Below are 18,327 nucleotides of genomic sequence, written 5' to 3' on the forward strand. Positions count from 1 at the left end.
TGTTTGCGCACTATGGGTCAAAAAATAAGCATAACACGATGTTGTTTATAGCATAAACTTGTGACAAAAGAAGCATAATCAAATAAAGAAAACACACATGAAGTTAAAAAACATAGGAACCATTGCAGTTTAGATATTACTGTTCCCAGGTTGTCATTGACATAGCATAAGAAACATCAACAACGACACCTGATTGTTCTACCGTCATTACCATAGTATACACACATAACTCTAGATGAAGTTTATGGAAATATTGTATACATAATATCTTACATAACTAAACTAGACTACATCTATGAGAACTTGAATCTTTGATGTCTGCAAGGAGCGAGATGGCTTTGTTCTTGCGATGGAATGTGATGTAGTATAGTGCAAGAGACCGTAGATCCCTGGTGTTGTCCTGCAAGCCAATAAAATTGTGTTAGCTAGACATGAGTACCGTATGCTGACTTGGGGCCAAATATAAAACGAAATGACAAATTTGTACATACTGGTTGTATGTATGACTTGACAGATGCTTCGATGCAGTCATAATAGTGAATGTATCTCATAACATAGAACCCACAATCATTGGAGCCTGCTTCCATGGTAGGACAGTTTGGTGGCAAGTCAATTGCAAAGGTGCCAAATTTTGGAAAGCATGACCTAGGGCGGACATGTTGCAAGGATTTGTTTAACCTACTCATCATAACCTTAGACCATGGTAACTTCCTACCACCTAAGTCCATTTGGGCGAAATGGTAATCCTTCCAAGTAGTACCACCAAGTTTTGGCCCGTAGGGATTAGAATCTAAAATGTGAATGCACTGTTTGACTGTATTGACAACATACAATGTCCAGTGCCCCCTGCTTAGCATGGGAATCATGATCTGATCGTGTAAAAAACATGAAGATCAACAAAAACATATATGGTTATGCATGAAGATGTGAAATGCACCATTTAATGTAAATCATGTTTGTAAATTGTAAAACGATTGTTACCGATTTGCATTTATCCAATTTGTCTGTCTCGGACAATGTATTGTTGAGAAATGTGTGTAGGACAGTTTCATCAAATGGCTATGGGTTTCTGCTGTGGGGGTGTCTTACAACTGATAACAAATAAATCAAACTAAGATAATTGTTTTCTCGGCGCCAACAACTGACTCAGAGACGACGCCTAGATCTCATCGAGCTCATCGTAGTAGTACTCATCCGACGGTACCAGCTCTTCACCTGTGGGGGTGTTATAGTAAGAGTGAGCTCACAAACGTTCGTCACTCAGCAAGTGTGGGGAATAATATGCATGAGCTCACTTACGGTGGGGGCTCATGTGTAGTGTAAGGCTGATCACAAATAATGGTTAAGGCTGAGCATTGCTTTTAATAAGTTGGTCAAAATTTTATTAGCAGTTACTAAGTATAAGTGTATATCATCCCAATTAAATAAGAGTTCACAATTATAATAAATCTCACAATGCAATGCAAATGACATATTAAGTTTAATTCCATAAGTAATCATGCGAGAGTCCCGAGTCGCTCTTGACTGTGAGCAGGACTAATATACCAGTTTTACACTCAACAGAGGTTGCACATCTTTACCCACAAGCCGTGATACCCATCTGCTATGGGGTCATAAATCCCATGCACCTCAACCGAGGAGGCGAGACAGGGTAGCACTACGAGACCTTTACAAAGTTCCACTAGAGGAGACAACCCACTACGGATTCCTGACCGAAGATGATATAGGAATCCCTCATTCGAAAAGCTAAAAATACAGTCTGACCCGAGGACCTCCCTACACCAGCACTCCTCCACCCCACTTGCCCCTTTTGGGAAAGGATTAACTCACACTAGATTTCCTAATTACTTAGCCAAGGGCGTCCCATTCCACCCTTATGGTAGCACTGTTGTATCAAGTTAAGCTCTATGTTCCAATTAACACCATAATCTTATCATGAATAATAAATAATCCCGTAACAATGATAAAACATGAAAATGAATAATATGTATCATAATACCCAAAACCACATAGAGCAATAACAGATACTACCCAATAGTTTAGTGGTAAGCAAGGTATAGAGTAAACTAAACTAGGATAGCCTATTAGGTCCCATGAAGTTAACCTGACCATGTCACAGTGATTAACATGAACATTATTGGGTAAAGAAGAGTGATCAAGGGCACAACTTGCCATCTGCGAGCTCCTGCTCAGAATCTTTAACCTGTTTTGCTCCGGGCTCCTCGATTACTTGCTCGTCTACTAGCGACAATACAAACAAACATTGTATAGGAGAAATTAACATCACACCAAACATGAGGACATACTTCATAATAATGTTCTACATGTCGCTACGAGATCGCAGACTCGAGAACCACTAAAATCGGAGTTATAGTTGAAAATATATAGTTCTATGAAATTTTAGGTGCTAACTATGAAAAACTAGATTATTAGTTGATTTATAGATCATGTGAGATGTGCATTAGATATCATCTTAATTAGAGATTATCTTCTATTCAATTTATAATTATACACATATTACTTTGATTGGAAAGTTTAACCTACGATATATAGGGTAAATAAACATCTAAATATAAAAGCATGTGACATGTTACAAATAATGTTGTTACAACATGAGAAACTTTATTGCGAAGTTAACTCAACTGGAACGAGTTAAATCGGAGCTAAAACGTGCAAGTTATGATTTAGCTAAGATTATTGGATTTATTTCTATACTATAAATCATTTTCCCGATTTTTATTTAGTTTAACCAACGATTATGGTCTACAGGGTGTTTGGTGCCAAATTCAGGACCTCCGAGTAATGATCTTGGAATACAAGGGGACTGCGGGTTCATTCCTAAGATTTTAGGGATTCTTTTGCAAATCCGGGCGATCGAAGGGGTAAGCTCCATCGGTAGTCGTTCAATATGAAACCTATGCTCTAGATTAGATCGGATCAATATGCACTCACCGCACCATGCAAGCCGTCAGATTCTGGATCTAAGGCCGCACATCTGCCACACCACCCATGAATCGGATCCATCGGATCATGAACCAACGAATAACATTTAACGCGATGAAGGGGTATCAATTATCTAATCTAGCTCGCCCATGAATGATCCAACAACCAGTGATGTTCCCCTATGCCTACCGCGGTCTAATTAATGGTGTCGTGCCCTTCACGACAGCGAGCTCGCCGGAGATACACTATATGGCCCTTAGGTGCAATAAACCAAACAATCGGGGTGTTACTCACTAATAGTGGAAGCCTCGGAGATGCCAGTACTTGGCACACCGCTAATCACGGCGGTCCCAATGGTCCGACGAGGAATTTGCGGCGACGTTCCGGTCCTTCACGCCCAACGGTGCCCTAACCAGGTTCTATATGTGCACGCATCGCCCCTTATCCACCACCAGGGCCCCGATTGGTGTTGCAGACCGCAAGCAGGTGCGGCGGCTCGAAGCTCTCCCAGTTCTCTCAGCTCTCGATGGGGAAAGACCTCTCAATGCCCTTGTCTTGGATGGGAGGAGGGAAGGGGTCGTGGTGGCTTGACTTTTAGAGCAGCGAAGTGGGGCGATGCTTGGTGAGGTGGTCGCAACGAGATCTGCGAACCACAGGAGTTTGTTAGGATTGCGTGGGAGAAGATCTATAATGCTGTTCTAGCGGGCCCACAAGGTGGACACAGGAGACCGGGCAGGGGCGCGTGGGGTTGGATTAGCGATAGGGTCCACCGGTCAGTGTCGAGGCGGGAGCACGTGGTATGGGGGGGTCCATCTGGGTGGGCCCACGCGCAGCGATTCAGCTAGTGGGGGCTGGGGCTAACATCCTGGCCCCGTCTGTCAGTGCATGTGGGGAGCGCAGGCTAGAACGAAGGTCCCGCCTGACAGTGCGGCAATGGGCCGATGGTGCGAGGTAATGGGCCGGGAAGGTGTGTTTCGGCCCATGCAGATGTCATTTTTCTTTTTTTCTTTTCTACTTCCGTTTCTTTCATCTTTTCTATTTTCGTTTTAGTTTATTCGAATTTGAATTGGGTTTTGAATTCCACATTCGAGGTTAAATGCACAAACAATAAATTCCAGCATGAAATGCAGGTTTCATTTTATTCATCTTATTATTTACCTTATTTATTAACCGATTGCTTTTCAATATGGAACTCATATATACAAAATATATTATTCTAGAAAACATTTTCTAATATGTCATCTTAAATATTTTAGTGAGTATAAATCTAAATTTTTTATTTTGTATAAGGATAGTTTGTTTAGGACTCTTTTGAATGAACATATCTCAAATGCAAGAATTCACACACTAAAACAAATTCCCAGTATTCCTCTCTTTTATAAAAAAACTTCTTAGACTTGTAGGACCAACTTTTAGGGTTTACAAATTCTGTACGGGACTGTTTACCTCTCTTATAAATAGATGAACAATGTCATGTATAAGATTATATCTGAAGGACCTTTAGCTTTGTATTGCTTAGCCTTCAAAAAATCTTCATAATTTTTCTCACATAGAGAAGTCGAAAGTATGTTTGTAATTTCGTTGAATATAAGGAAGAATGAAATAAAGATATGAGATAGGTTTCATACTTCACTATTTATTGTCATTTTATTCAATACTGTTTCGTATATAAACCTTGGTCCTCTAAGCTAACATTTCAGAGAAGTGATAATTTAAGAATCAAGGTTCGTATCCACTTATGTTGCCTTGATTTTTAATATCTTCAGGGGATTGAAATCCAGTATCGACAACGGTGAAGCAGACATTGATGGAACGTCAAAAGAAAACGATTGAGCCAAACGTTAATTTATGTTTTTCTTTTTATAATGTTTTGTACTTCTCTTTAATAATTTTTATACTTGAAAAAATCGTAAATACAGCATCATCCTAATGTAATAGAGTTTTTCAACAAAATCTCATTTTTTTAAGATTGGAACAAAATTACAAGTCAAACATATGAAAATATTGTTAAACTCTAAAGTAGAGAGCCGCTATACACTGAAGAGTTGGGATTTAAAGAGGAGAGCAGTCCGAAACACCCTTAGGCCTTGTTCGTTTGTGTCGAATTGGTGGGTCGGAACGATTCCTAACCGGATTGCTTCTCTAATTTATATAAACTTTGACTAGCTGCAACGATTCCGAGTGCAATCCGACACAAACGAACAAGGCCTTACTCAGCATGGAACAGGTTCTCTGTCCTCATAACTCCAACCAAACAACGGCAGCTAGCGAGCTCCCGCGGTCCCGCCGCCGCCCCCTGGTCCTCCAAAAAACGGCTGAACCCTAAACCCTCCCTAGCTCCCGCCGCCTCGCTTAACCGCGCCCATGGCCGCCGCCGCTCGCGCCGCCCTCCCGCGGCCCCACCTCTCTCTTTTTTCGTCCTCCCACCGCAGCCCCCATCTGTCCCTCACGCCCTCCTCCGCCCCTCGCCTGCGCAGCGGCGCTGCCACCTCCCCTGCGCTGCAGCAGCACCACCAGGTCACCACGCGCCTGGGCGACGTGATCGAGGCGCAGCAGTTCGACCGGGACGCGCTGAACGAGATCTTCGAGGTGGCGCGGGAGATGGAGGCCGTGGAGAGGGGTTCCCACGGCGCCCCCAGCCGCGTCCTCGAGGGGTACCTCATGGCCACGCTTTTCTACGAGCCCTCCACGCGCACGCGCCTCTCCTTCGAGGCTGCTATGCGGAGGCTCGGCGGGGAGGTCGTCACCACCGAGAATGCGCGCGAGTTCTCTTCCGCCGCCAAGGGGGAGACACTCGAAGGTGAGCTGTTGAGCTTCAGCTGCTTTGTTTAATACAGTAGGTTAAATTATGTATGCATCGGTGACGACGAGGGGGTTGTTTGCGTGGACAAGTCGGTGTCTCAATTGCATTATGGATGCTGTTGAGAGTCGGTGGTGCCTGAGCACACTCGAGTAGGTGTGGAAACGAGCATGCCAAGCTTTCTGCCAGTTAGCAATTGCCAAATTTCCATTTCACTCAAAGTTCCAGTCAAATTTGAGATCAGAACTGGATTTAATCGAAAACAAAGGAAAATGACGTAGTGGATTACCTTGTCAGTTGTAGAAATTAAATTTGTTCTTAATTTGCAATTTGGATCAATTTTTACCATTTTCCGTATCTTGAGCGAATTCCAGGTCACTAACCATGTGTATCCATGATGCAGATACCATAAGAACCGTTGAGGGTTATTCCGATATTATTGTACTGAGACATTTTGAAAGTGGAGCTGCAAGGAAAGCAGCAGATACTGCAAATATTCCTGTTATTAATGCAGGTGATGGACCAGGGCAACATCCAACCCAGGTAAATGTTCACTTTCTGATCTTCCCTCCTGTCTCACTTTAAGAAGTGTCGTCAATTGTCATCCTTGGGGGTTAGATTCTGAGACAGGAGGTAAAAAATGACAGCATGTAAAAAATGGATTTTTTGAATGATGGTCTAGCAATTGGTTGGGATGTTGCAAATATATTCACAAGCGTCAGTGACCTGTTGGATGGATATTTTGATGTTTGGGTACTTTGCAAGGATAAAAAGGATAGGAAGGTGCACTTGGACTTGAGGATGGACACTCGAGCAAGGGTTTAGTCTGGATACTCTTATAGCATTTTCTTCACGTCTGCTTCTGGACCTGTCTGATGGTCCATTATGTATTTTGTTATATGATGTCGCACTGGACGGATACATATGTACTGCATATTCTTTGTGCCATTTGTTTATAAATTAACTATGGTTTCATTGTGTTGGAACTTCCTGATGGTATATTCTACACCTGCAAGAATTTCTTCTGACAAATCAGCAAAAATATTCACAGAACATGCTACAGATTGCTTTTAGTCATTTACCCAATGGTTCATATGGAATACCCAAGTATCTGCTGCTTCTTGATGATAACTAAAGTCAGTCATACTCGCTGGAGTGCATTTCTATATTTGTATACCAACTTGCTCAAATACCTTTTGTGTTGCATCTATCTTTTGTTTGAAAATTTTACAATATCATTTCTCACTTGCAATTTCAGGCTTTGTTGGATGTGTACACAATAAAGAGAGAAATTGGCACACTAGATGGAATTAAACTTGGTTTGGTTGGTGACCTTGCTAATGGGAGGACAGTTCGTTCTCTGGCTTACTTGATTGCTAAGTACCAGAACATTAAGATATACTTTGTATCTCCTGATGTTGTTAAAATGAAGGTATTAGTCTTTTTTAAAAATATCTTTGATTTTGTTTCATTTATCTTCTTTTTTATCCATACAGAATAAATGAAATTGTGCTTGTTTATATTCTGTCCGAAGGATGATATCAAGAACTACTTAAATTCCAAAGGTGTTGAATGGGAAGAAAGTTCAGATTTGTTGGAGGTGGCATCCAAGTGTGATGTTATTTATCAAACACGTATTCAAAAAGAAAGATTTGGTGAGAGGATTGACCTTTATGAAGCTGCTCGTGGCAAGTACATCGTGGATAAAAAGGTCTTAGATGTGCTGCCAAAACATGCTGTCATCATGCATCCCCTTCCAAGGCTTGATGAGGTTCGAAATTGTCATTATCAATGGAATAATTTTAACAGTATCCATTATTTTCCTTCGTAGTAACCCATTTCCCCAGCGAGGTGTAGTTTGTTGTTCGCATGACCAGATGCACAATAGATGAACTAAATGGCAAAATGTATTTATGGGATGGCAAATCAAGTTGCAATATAAAAAACATAATGCCACTTCACACATAAATGTACTGTTCATCAACCAAAAATGGAACAATCGAACAACACATGAAAAACAATTTGCCATCCACATGAATCTACTGTTTATCAATCTACAAAACTATTTCACATGTAAAACAATTTGCAACATAAAACTTAAAGCATTTTTCGTCGACCAATGCACATATACATGAATTTTGTATGCGATATTAGTATTGAAATAATGGTAATCATCCTGAAATTCTTGACAACAGACAGGAGCAGCCAGTTTTTGAGGAAAAAAAACAGACAGGAGCAGCCAGACCTGTCTGGCCGTAGCCAGATCAGGATTGTCCCTGCCAGAGCCCAGGGCCAGCCGCAGCTGGCTGGGTGTGGCCAGCACAGCTGCCTGGCATAGCTGGGTGTGGCCACGTCTGGCTGTGGGCGGCCAGGCGCTGGTGGCCGGCTGGGTGTGGCTGGAACCACCCAGATTGCGGCCATGGCTGGTCAGATGGTGGCCGGGTGTAGCCAGGCGATGCTAGGTGGTGACTAGATTTTTCTAGGGCTATTTACCTTCAAGGGGCGGCTGGTGCAGAGGTCAGAAACTCCATAGTCTCGTGCCAAAATAGAGAAAAACACGTTAGAAGCCAATGAAACCCCGGGTGCTGACTGCTGAGGGAGATACATGCTTCCTATCCAGCACGGGAAGTGATGAGTTGTGAGGAGTTTTAGCAAGTTCTTGTTTTTAAGTTCTTTTTTCCAAAGTTGTTGGAGTTTTTTTTTCTTTTTGCCGAAAAACTTAAATTGCGAGTTAATTTACAAAGCTTTTGTAGTTGTTCTAACTAGTTAGGTTGTCATCAGTAGATCGTGGAAAATAGGAGATTTGCACCGTAGATGACATTGTTTCAGAGTGAAGTTTGAAATAGGAGATGATATAGGGGAGCTGCTGGGGATAGCCTAAAATTGTAGTTTCCTGAACAAGATGCTATTTTTTTTTGACAAATGCTTTCAACAGCAACTTTAAAAATAAATTCAGCATAGCATGTAACAGCACAATTACCACTACTACAAACTGGTCTTTAGTGGACATGTAAACTTGGAAGCTGCTTAGCCACAAGATTGCCCCGCAGCTGGTTCCAACAGATGTCTGACTATGGATCTTTAGAATAGTCAATAGTTGGTATGAGTATCTAGAAGTTGGCTGGAAACCACATTGAGATTTGGAGAAGTTGATGGTTGGACCTTTTTCACTTTCTTAGCGCCATTATAGTGCAATTTTTTTTCACAGAAGTGCAATACAAAATCATTTAACATCGGGAGAACTACTTACATTTACCACAAAACTGATGAAATAACTATGGTAGTTACTGTGTGTTCAACGATCTTGGTTATAACTTGTTGGACATGAAGTTGATGTGCTCTTTGCATTTTTTCTTTGATGTTTGTTGCTAAATTTGTCAGTGCAGTACAATGCAAACCAACAAATCTAAATGAGATCATTTTTTCACAGATCACAGTAGAAGTTGATAGTGATCAAAGAGCTGCATATTTTAGGCAGGCTAAGAATGGCCTCTACATAAGGATGGCATTGCTCAAACTTCTGCTTGTTGGTCACTGACATTTCGGCTAGTGCTTTAGCTTGTGCTGCGTCAAGGGATTAGAAGGTATTATTCTTAATATAATGATCGAGGCTGTCTTACCCACGCAGGTCGAGTTTTTAGAAACATGTACTAATAATCAGCAGCTTGTGTCAAAATTCAATGTTCGCTGTTGCAGGTAATAAAAGTCTGCATCCATGCGAATGTGCAGCGATGTTTGGCAGAGTTTGGTGTTCTCATGTGCTGTGAGAACATGGAACATAATTAATTTTGCCTGCACAAAAATCATTTGCCCGATTCAGTTGTGATGATGCTCTAATACATTTTTAGCAAGCGTGAGCCGTACATATTTAGTATTGGCAGTAAAAAAACCCTGCATGACTATTTGGTAGGATAATATCGCCGAGTAGGAGTGTTTGAATTAGGGCTACAAAAAAAGCTCGAGCTCAACGAGCTGGCTCGGGCCCGTAGCAACTCGGCTCGACGTTTAGAACGAGCTCGAGCCGAGCCTATTTTGTGGTTCGTGAAAAGAGCAAGCCAGCTCGCGAGCTGGCTCGTGGCTCGATCCAACAACAATTTCTTATATAAAATCATAGTTAGTGGTTGATAATTAATTTATGTTATTTGAGATTACTATACACAATTAATCTATTATCTATATTATATTAGTGATATATCAATTTTACTAATTTAAAATATTTTTAAGATTTTATATTATAATTTAGAGAGCAGATCTACATTTATGGGTAGGCTCGTTGGCTCGGCGAGTCGGCTCGCGAGCTAGGTGCGAGCCGAGCCGATCTTGCAAGCTCGCCAGATGGGTGAGCCGAGCTAGGCTCGGCTCGTTTCTACCCCTAGTTTGAATGCACTAGAACTAATAATTAGGGGGTGTTTGAATGCACTAGAGCTAATAGTTAGTGACTAAAATTAGTTGAAACAACCAAACACCCTAGCTAATAGTTCAACTATTAGCTATTTTTGGTAAATTAGTTAATAGTCAGGTAGTTATTTATTAGCTAGCTAATTCCACTAACAAATTTTAGCCAACTAACTATTACTTGTAGTGCATTCAAACACCCCCTTAGTTGCCTAACAAATTACTAATATAATTAGCTAGCTAACAAATAACTATCTAATTTTTATCTAATTTGCTAAAAGTAGCTAATAGTTTTGCTAAACTATTAGCTAGCTAGACTGTTTGAATGTCTTCAGCTAATTTTAGTAGCCAACTATTAGTTCTAGTGCATTGAAATATGATTTACATCTGCTCAGTTCAGGCTACTTGCCTATTTGTGTATAACAATAGGGTATGTTTGTGACCGTGGAAAATGATGCTAAGAAACCCCAGATAACACAAGATCTCGACAGCTGTAGAATAGTACATCTGATAATGATCGAAGACTGGTGGGTATCCATCACCTTATACCTTCAAGGTCACCATCACCCCTCTAACCAAAGCGAAGTCAAAAGGTTGAAACATAGAAGCTATGACTTCACAGTGATCGACTGATAATTATACAAGAAGGGAATAACCCAACCCATGCTCAAATGCATCACAGAAGTCGAAGGCATAAAACTCCTTCGCGAGGTCCAAAGAGGAACATGCGGATCACACTCGGGACCTAGGGCTCTCGCTGCTAAGGCCATGTGATAAGGTTTCTACAGGTCAGCCATTGTGTGCGTAGCCAACAGAGTGGTCCGCTCGTGCGAGGCGTGCCAAAAATTCTCACCTCGAACGGGTATCCCTCGTAATTTACAAAGCTCATCGCACACACCTGGCCACTACATCGTTGGGGCCTCGATATCGTCGGACCATTGCCCAGAGCAACCTCAAATTTGCTTTCGTCGTAGTCGAATACTTCACTAAGTGGATCGAAGCCAGAGCTGTGTCAACAATAACATCGAAGACAACGCATAAGTTTTTCTAAACATTGTATGTCGCTCTGGAGTTTCGTCCGAGTTGACAGTAGACAACAACAAACAATTCGACGATCAAGACTTCAGGGAATTCTGCAACTCCATCGGCACGAAGGCAGTGTTCGCGTCTGTCTACCACCCACAATCCAACAGGTAGTAGAACGTGACAACGGGAAAATTTTCAGTGTTATAAAGAATAGACTTCTGGATAACAAAAAGGGCAAGTGGGCCGAGCAACTACCCGAAGTCATCTGGGCACTCAACACAACAGAATCCCGGGCCACCGGATTCACCCCTTTCAGATTAATGTACGAATCCGAAGCCATGACTCCGCAAGAGCTAAAGTTCGGATCACCACGAACAAGCACCACAGCTACACCAGATATCGACGAGTCAACAACAAAGGACCTCGATGGGGATCGTGTGACCGCCCTTGAAGCATTAAATAGATATCAAGCACAAACAAAGGCCTGGCGGGACAACACTGTTACTCCTAAAGAGGTTGATGAAGGGGACCTCGTCCTCATCAGAACCAACAAAACATAATCCCGAGGTAAACTCGAGCCTAAATGGCAGGGGCCTTTCATCGTCAAGAGAAAAATTGTCTCCGAACACCTACAGACTCACAACACAATCCAAAGAAGACATCGAGCATTCGTGGAATGTAGACAACCTGAGAAAATTTTATGTGTAAGCCAACCAATTCCATGGCCTTCGCGCCTTTGTAACAACTCCCCATGTACGACGGGCATTCTGACCCAAAACAGTTCCTCATGAGTTACAAAGCAACCATATCATCATATGGTGGCAACACCGCTGTCATGGCAAAGTCCTTCGTCATGTCAGTCAGAAGTGTGGCACAAACATGGTATTCTTCTCTTCGGCCGGGAACAATCACGTCGTGACAGAAGTTGAAGGATATGCTAGTCACCAGCTTCTAGGGTTTCCAGACGAAGCCAGTGACTGCTCAAGCTTTATTCCAATGCACACAAGACCACGAGGAATACTTGCAAGAGTATGTCTGAAGGTTTCTGCGTCTTAGAGCTTAGGCACCAACGGTGCCAAATGAGATTGTTATCGAAGCCATGATCAAGGGACTTCGACCAGGACCAACTGCGCAGTATTTCGTCAAGATGCCCCTGCAAACTTTGGAGAACCTTCTACAGAAGATGGACGAGTACATCAGAGCCGACAATGACTTCTGGCAAAGACGGGAAGAAGCCTACATATACTCTGAGATGACCAGGGGCTTCGGAGGAAGACTCTACCCAAGGCATGTCAGGACGATCCATAATCCTAGCTCAAGCGAAGACAGGAGAAATCATATTCAAAGGCATCAGCATAGCTCCCAATCATTAGGAACACAACACAACTCCTTATTTTATTAAAAAGATTTTTTAGTTCTAAATAAATGTCGTAAATAAGGATTTTTATTAGTTTAGAAATTATTTCTTGAAAATAAGTATATGTCAGTATTATATTTTGAATTGTCAAAGTTAGATTTAGGTCTCAAACCAGAGATTAAAATTTAAAATCTTTTAATAAACATAATGATTTTCAATTGTTAATGAGTGAATTATTTTCTTCTCGCTTTCATGAATTAAGCATCAATATTATTCAAAATAATAAAATAAATAATAAAACATTATTGCATCATGCTGGGAATATTTTGTTTGCTGCATCTTAATTGGAGCTTGAATTTCAAAACCTAGAATTAAATTGAAAATGAAAGCTAAAATAGAAAGGGAATTAAAAGAAAAGAAAAAAACCTGCCACATGGGCCGAATTACCCTGGTCGGCCCACTCTACCAGCCTTCCTCAGCCCGGCTCCGCGCGCACACCACACCACTGTCACCTGGGCCCCGCACGCCAGCATTTTCCTGTTTCACCGCAAGGCGGGCCCGACAAGCCAGGGCTATCCTACGCGCCTCATACATCCTCGACCACCCGCTCACTGGTGGGGACACGTCGCCAGACCCTTCTTCATGCTCCGAATTCGAGCACCACCATAGCGAACAAAACACCAAAATGGTCGCCAAGTTTTTCTCCTGAGTTGCCGCAACAAATTTGGTTGGGCTCGGGGTCGGGGGGATATAAATCTCGTGCACCGCTAACCCTTCCATCACATCCACCTTGCGTCGGTAACCTAGGGCCCGGCTACCATCGCCGTGAGGAAGGAGAGGGCTAATGGAGCCGCCACAAGCTACTTTGGTTGGAGCCATCCTCGGTCGGGATCTAGGGGCTTCACCGTGTCCCAGGAGGGTGGTAATGCCCTCGCCCTGGGATGTTGGGGGCTGGTCTTTTCGGGGGCGCTCGCCAGAGCGCGCGCTCTGCCGCGGAGCCGCCTATACCGTGGGCAGAATATTGCGCAACGTAGAAATCGGTAAGGAGCCCCTCATCTAGTTCCCCTATGTCTTATCTACGTATAGCATAACTCAGATTAGAATTTCGGGCCCGACATCGGTGAATGGTGCGGTCTAGCCATGGCCTCCGTCGCGGGGGACGCGTGCGCGTCGCCGTCTTCGCCCCCCGAGGTGGGTGATAACCTAGATGCCGTCGGTTTCTGGTGAACGGTGGAGATTAAAACGTGCGACGGATTGTTATGGGCCGTTGATCTCTACGTGGACGGGCTGGATTGGAAAGGGAATAACGATTCACGTGTGTTGATCGTGGCTGTCGATCTGTGATTCCATGGTCCCTGTCCCATACCCCTTCGTGATCTAATCTGAACTCTTCGTTTTGGATCCAGCGACGGGATCACGACCGTGTGTAAGCCGCCTCGCCAATTTGCAAATGAGCCCCTGGGATTTTGGTAAATCAACCCACCGTCCGTACTGAGTATAGAAACATTACATATAGGTCTGAGTTCTTCTGATTTAGTCCCTGGATTCCTTAAAAGCTCAAACCATGGTCCTTAAGCTTTAATAATTCATATAAATAAATCTAGAAAACGGTTTTTAGTAGAAGAATAAATCCAGAAACTTGTGTAATCCATATCTCCTATGTTTTAACCCCGATTTGACCCGTTCCAATTGCGTTAGCTTCGTAATAAAATTTCCTACGCAGTAGCAACGTTATTTACACTGTATCACATACTTTTATAGTTAAATATTTGTTTACTTTTTTAGTAGTAGATTTACTTTACTAATCAGGGTTGACATGTCTATAATTATAATTTGACTATAATATGATTTCTAAAACAAGTTATAATCTGGATTAAAGTTAAATTAATTATTTAGAGTCTATTTTCTTATATGATGTATATTAACCAATTTATAATATAGTTTAATATTTAATCACACAAATCTTTAGAAAATCGTATCTGTATAACCGTTACTTCGATTCTAGTAATTCTTGAACCCACGATCTCGTAGCATCACGTACAATATTATTATACAGTTTGTGCTTATGTTTGGTGTGATGTTAATTTTGGCTATACCATGTTTGTTTGTATTGCTTCGAATAGCTGTGAGGTCACGAGAATCTGAAGATCATTTTGGTGCCTGGAATGTGGTCTCAGACAAGTTGTGCCCTTGTTCACTCCTTTTTATCTAATAATGTTCGCCGTTAATCACTGTGACATGCTCAGGTTAATTTGATGGGACCTAATAGGTTTCCCTAGTATTGTTTATCCCCCACCTTGCAAACCGATGAATTATTGGATAGATTTGCTATTGCTCTACCTGATTTTGGGAAACTAATATTTTATTCTGATCATATTCCAATTATGTTGTTGTTTAAGTATTGTTCATGATAAGATCATATTGTTAATTGAAACATGGAGAACCATCTGAGACAACAGTGCTACCATAAGGGTGGAATGTGACGTCCTTGACCAAGTAATTAAGAAAGCCAGGGAGAGATTACATTACCCGGTTAGGGGTAAGCGGGGAGGCGTCGCTTCAGAGTATAGGGAGGTCCTCGGGTCGAACTGTCCTTGGATCGAACAAGTTATAATCTGGATTAAAGCTAAATTAATTATTTAGAGTATAATTTCTTATATGATGTATATTAACTAATTTATAATATAGTTTAATATTTAATCATGCAAATCTTCAGAAAATTATATCTTTATAATCGTAACTTCGATTCTAGTAATTCTTGAACCCACGATCCCGTAGCATCGCGTAGAATATTATTATACAGTTTGTGCTTATGTTTGGTGTTATGTTAATTTTGGCTATACCATGTTTATTTGTATTGCTTTGAATAGCTGTGAGGTCACGAGAAACTGAAGATCATCTTGGTGCCTGGAATCTGGAGTCTCAGGCAAGTTATGCTCTTGATCACATCTTTTTATCTAATAAAGTTCGTCGTTAATCACTGTGACATGCTCAGGTTAATTTGATGAGACCTAATAGGTTTCCCTAGCATTTTTTATCCCCCACCTTGGAAACAGATGAATTATTGGATAAATTTGCTATTGTTCTACCTGGTTTTGGGAAACTAATATTTTATTATGATCATGTTCCAATTGAAACATGGAGAACCACCTGGGACAACAGTGCTACCACAAGGGTGGAATGGGACGTCCTTGACCAAGTAATTAGGAAAGCTAGGGAGAGATTACCTTACCCGGTTAAGGGCAAGCGGGGAGGCGTCGCTGCACAGTATAGGGAGATCCTCGGGTCAAACTGTCTGTAAAGCTTTTCGGACGAGGGATTCCAATGCTTCCTTCTTCCTGAATCTGTAGCGGGTTTTCTTGAACTAGTGGAACTTTGGAAAGACAACGTAGTGCTACCCTGCCTCGCTTCCTTGGTAGAGGTGTATGGGGTTCGTACAACCCCATGGCAAATGGATAACACGACTTGTGGGTAAAGATGCGCAACCTCTGTAGAGTGTAAAACTGGTATATCAGCCGTGCTCACGGTTATGAGCGGCTCGGACACTCACATGATTAACTTATGGAATTAAACTTAATTTGTCATATGCATTGCATTGTGGATGTTGTTATTAATTTGATCTCTTATTTAATTGGGTTGGTATCTACTTATACCTAGTAACTGTTAATAAAATTTTGACAAACTTTAAAAGCAATGCTCAGCTTTAACCATACTCTTTGGTAAGCCTTACACTTCACATGAGCTCCCACTTTTTGTAAGTTCATGCATATTATTCCCCACAACTTATTGAGCGATGAATGTATGTGAGCTCACCCTTGCTATACTCACATCCCCCAGGTCAAGGACAGTTACCACAGGATGAGGCGCATGAAGGAAAAGACTAGCTAATCCCTAATGATTTAGGCTACGATTATGAACATGTACTAAGGTCATAAATGTATTTTTATCCGTGTTGCATCTCGTGCCTATAAATAGGTGATCAGTACCCCTGTATTGTTCACGCTAGATTGTAATTGCTCTCGCGTCAACACCTTCGAACAAGCCGAAGATATCAATGTAATATAAATTCTGTTAGTGTTCATGTATATATCATGAAATACATATATGAAGGAATGAATTACATATATTATCTCTATGTATTCTTATTTTCATAAATAATGACGACGTCTCCTTCATGACCTTCGTCTGAAGTTCATTATATCCAAAAAGAGATAATGCTTCGAGGACAAAGGTCCTTAATGTTTAATAATTGTGTTACCTTGTTTTTGATTTACAACATTTAAGAACAAGTGAACAATAGTAGAAGTTCACATCGCGCCCGAATTAGACTCGCGGGGCCTTCGGAATTGCTCGCCGGTGTTGTGTTCCACCGTGGAATCGCCCCTTTCCATGACCGTGGATCCCCACAACGAAGCCCTCCACGTAGCTCCTTATCGTACCCGCTTCATTTTGCGCTAGCTAGGGCAGTGGATTGTCACCGGGAGATGGGGTTGTGGGTCTCCGGCATGGCACACCGTCGTGGGTGGGTAGCGCGCCGTGCTGGTCCAGCAGATGAGAGACGATGACCGCTGGCCATAGATTGGCCAGTATGCGGTCGAGATTAGATTTTAGATGCCGGTTCGCTAGGTTGATCCAAGCCGTAGATCCTCGATCGGGTGATCCCGAGCTATTCTAGTTACTTTAAATGTAAACCTTAGATCTCGGATCTGTGCGCCGGCGTCGTGAGCCCCTCCGCTTTTAATCTGAGCCGGTTTGTCCGAATCGGACGGTTCTGGGTGATCGGTACCCGTTCGACATAGAGATTTTGTAAAAGAGCCCCTAAAAATTGTAAGAATTAACCCGCTGTCCACTGCTAGTGAAAAATAGTTACATCTGTGCCCTGACTTTTATAAAAATAAACCCTGTGCTTTCACCTTTTTGTACCCGCAGTCCGAATAGGGTTTCAGATTTAATAAAACAAATCAGAAAATGAATTGTTATATGGAAATTAATTCCCAAACCTTAATAACACTCCAAATTGAACCATTCCAGTTGCATTATATTCATAATAACATTGTTTATCACCTAATAACTTTATTTTGTTATGAAACATAGATTAAAATTATGCACTTAATTTGTTTTATATCTAACTTTTAGTCTTTCGGAAAATCATAACTTGCTAACTGTAACTTCGAATTTAGTGGTTTTCGAACCTGTGATCTCTTACGATGTGTAGAATATTATCTTGCATTCTGTTCTTATATTTGATGTGATGTTAATTTCTCCTATGCCATGTTTGTTTGTGTTGTTGCGAGTAGATGAGCAAGTAAATGTGGAGCTCGGTACTCAGTAGGTGGAAAATACTAAGTAGGAGCTCATTGAAGGCAAGTTGTGACCTTGACTACTTTTATTTACCCAATAATGTTCTCTATAATCACTTTGGCATGTTTAGGATTGATTTTGATGGGACCCAATAGGTCACCCTAGATTGGTCATCTTTATACCTTGTTTACCACTGAACTTTTTTGGGTAGTATGCGTTATGGAATTGTTTGGTAGATTCATGCGATTATTAGTACCGTGATAATTCATGTTAATCGATGCGTTGATTTTTGGATTAGAAAAATATGACATAGATTTAGTAGTCACATGTTGGTGATAAAAACAATAGATAGGAGTTTTTGTAGTTAAATTTGGTCACAATAAACTTTAGAAACTAATTGGAGAATTATAGTCGTAGGTTCATTTTAATGGATTTAGAAAATGGTATAGAACTCATGTCATATAAATAATATAGGAATTCTAGACGATTTAGCTAATTATTTTAT

The 18,327-nt window shown here is 41.5% G+C and overlaps 1 protein-coding gene across 7 annotated transcripts; it reads left to right on the top strand.

The window, feature by feature from the left end:
• The first annotated feature begins 5,155 nt into the window (after positions 1-5,155).
• LOC100282373 (uncharacterized) lies at positions 5,156-16,679 on the top strand. 7 transcript variants are annotated; one of them, XR_004853001.1, is made up of 7 exons: positions 5,156-5,743; positions 6,147-6,286; positions 7,002-7,175; positions 7,278-7,514; positions 9,174-9,327; positions 15,392-15,447; positions 16,359-16,656. XR_004853001.1 is itself a non-coding variant. In XM_008663710.4 (6 exons), exons 1-5 carry the CDS (start codon positions 5,308-5,310, stop codon positions 9,279-9,281), a joined length of 1,095 nt encoding a protein of 364 aa, XP_008661932.1. In that variant the 5' UTR covers positions 5,156-5,307; the 3' UTR covers positions 9,282-9,327; positions 16,359-16,645.
• The last annotated feature ends 1,648 nt before the right edge of the window (positions 16,680-18,327 follow it).

The sequence above is a fragment of the Zea mays genome, chromosome 10 (genome assembly GCF_902167145.1).
Source record: "Zea mays cultivar B73 chromosome 10, Zm-B73-REFERENCE-NAM-5.0, whole genome shotgun sequence".
NCBI classification, from domain to species: Eukaryota; Viridiplantae; Streptophyta; class Magnoliopsida; order Poales; family Poaceae; genus Zea; species Zea mays.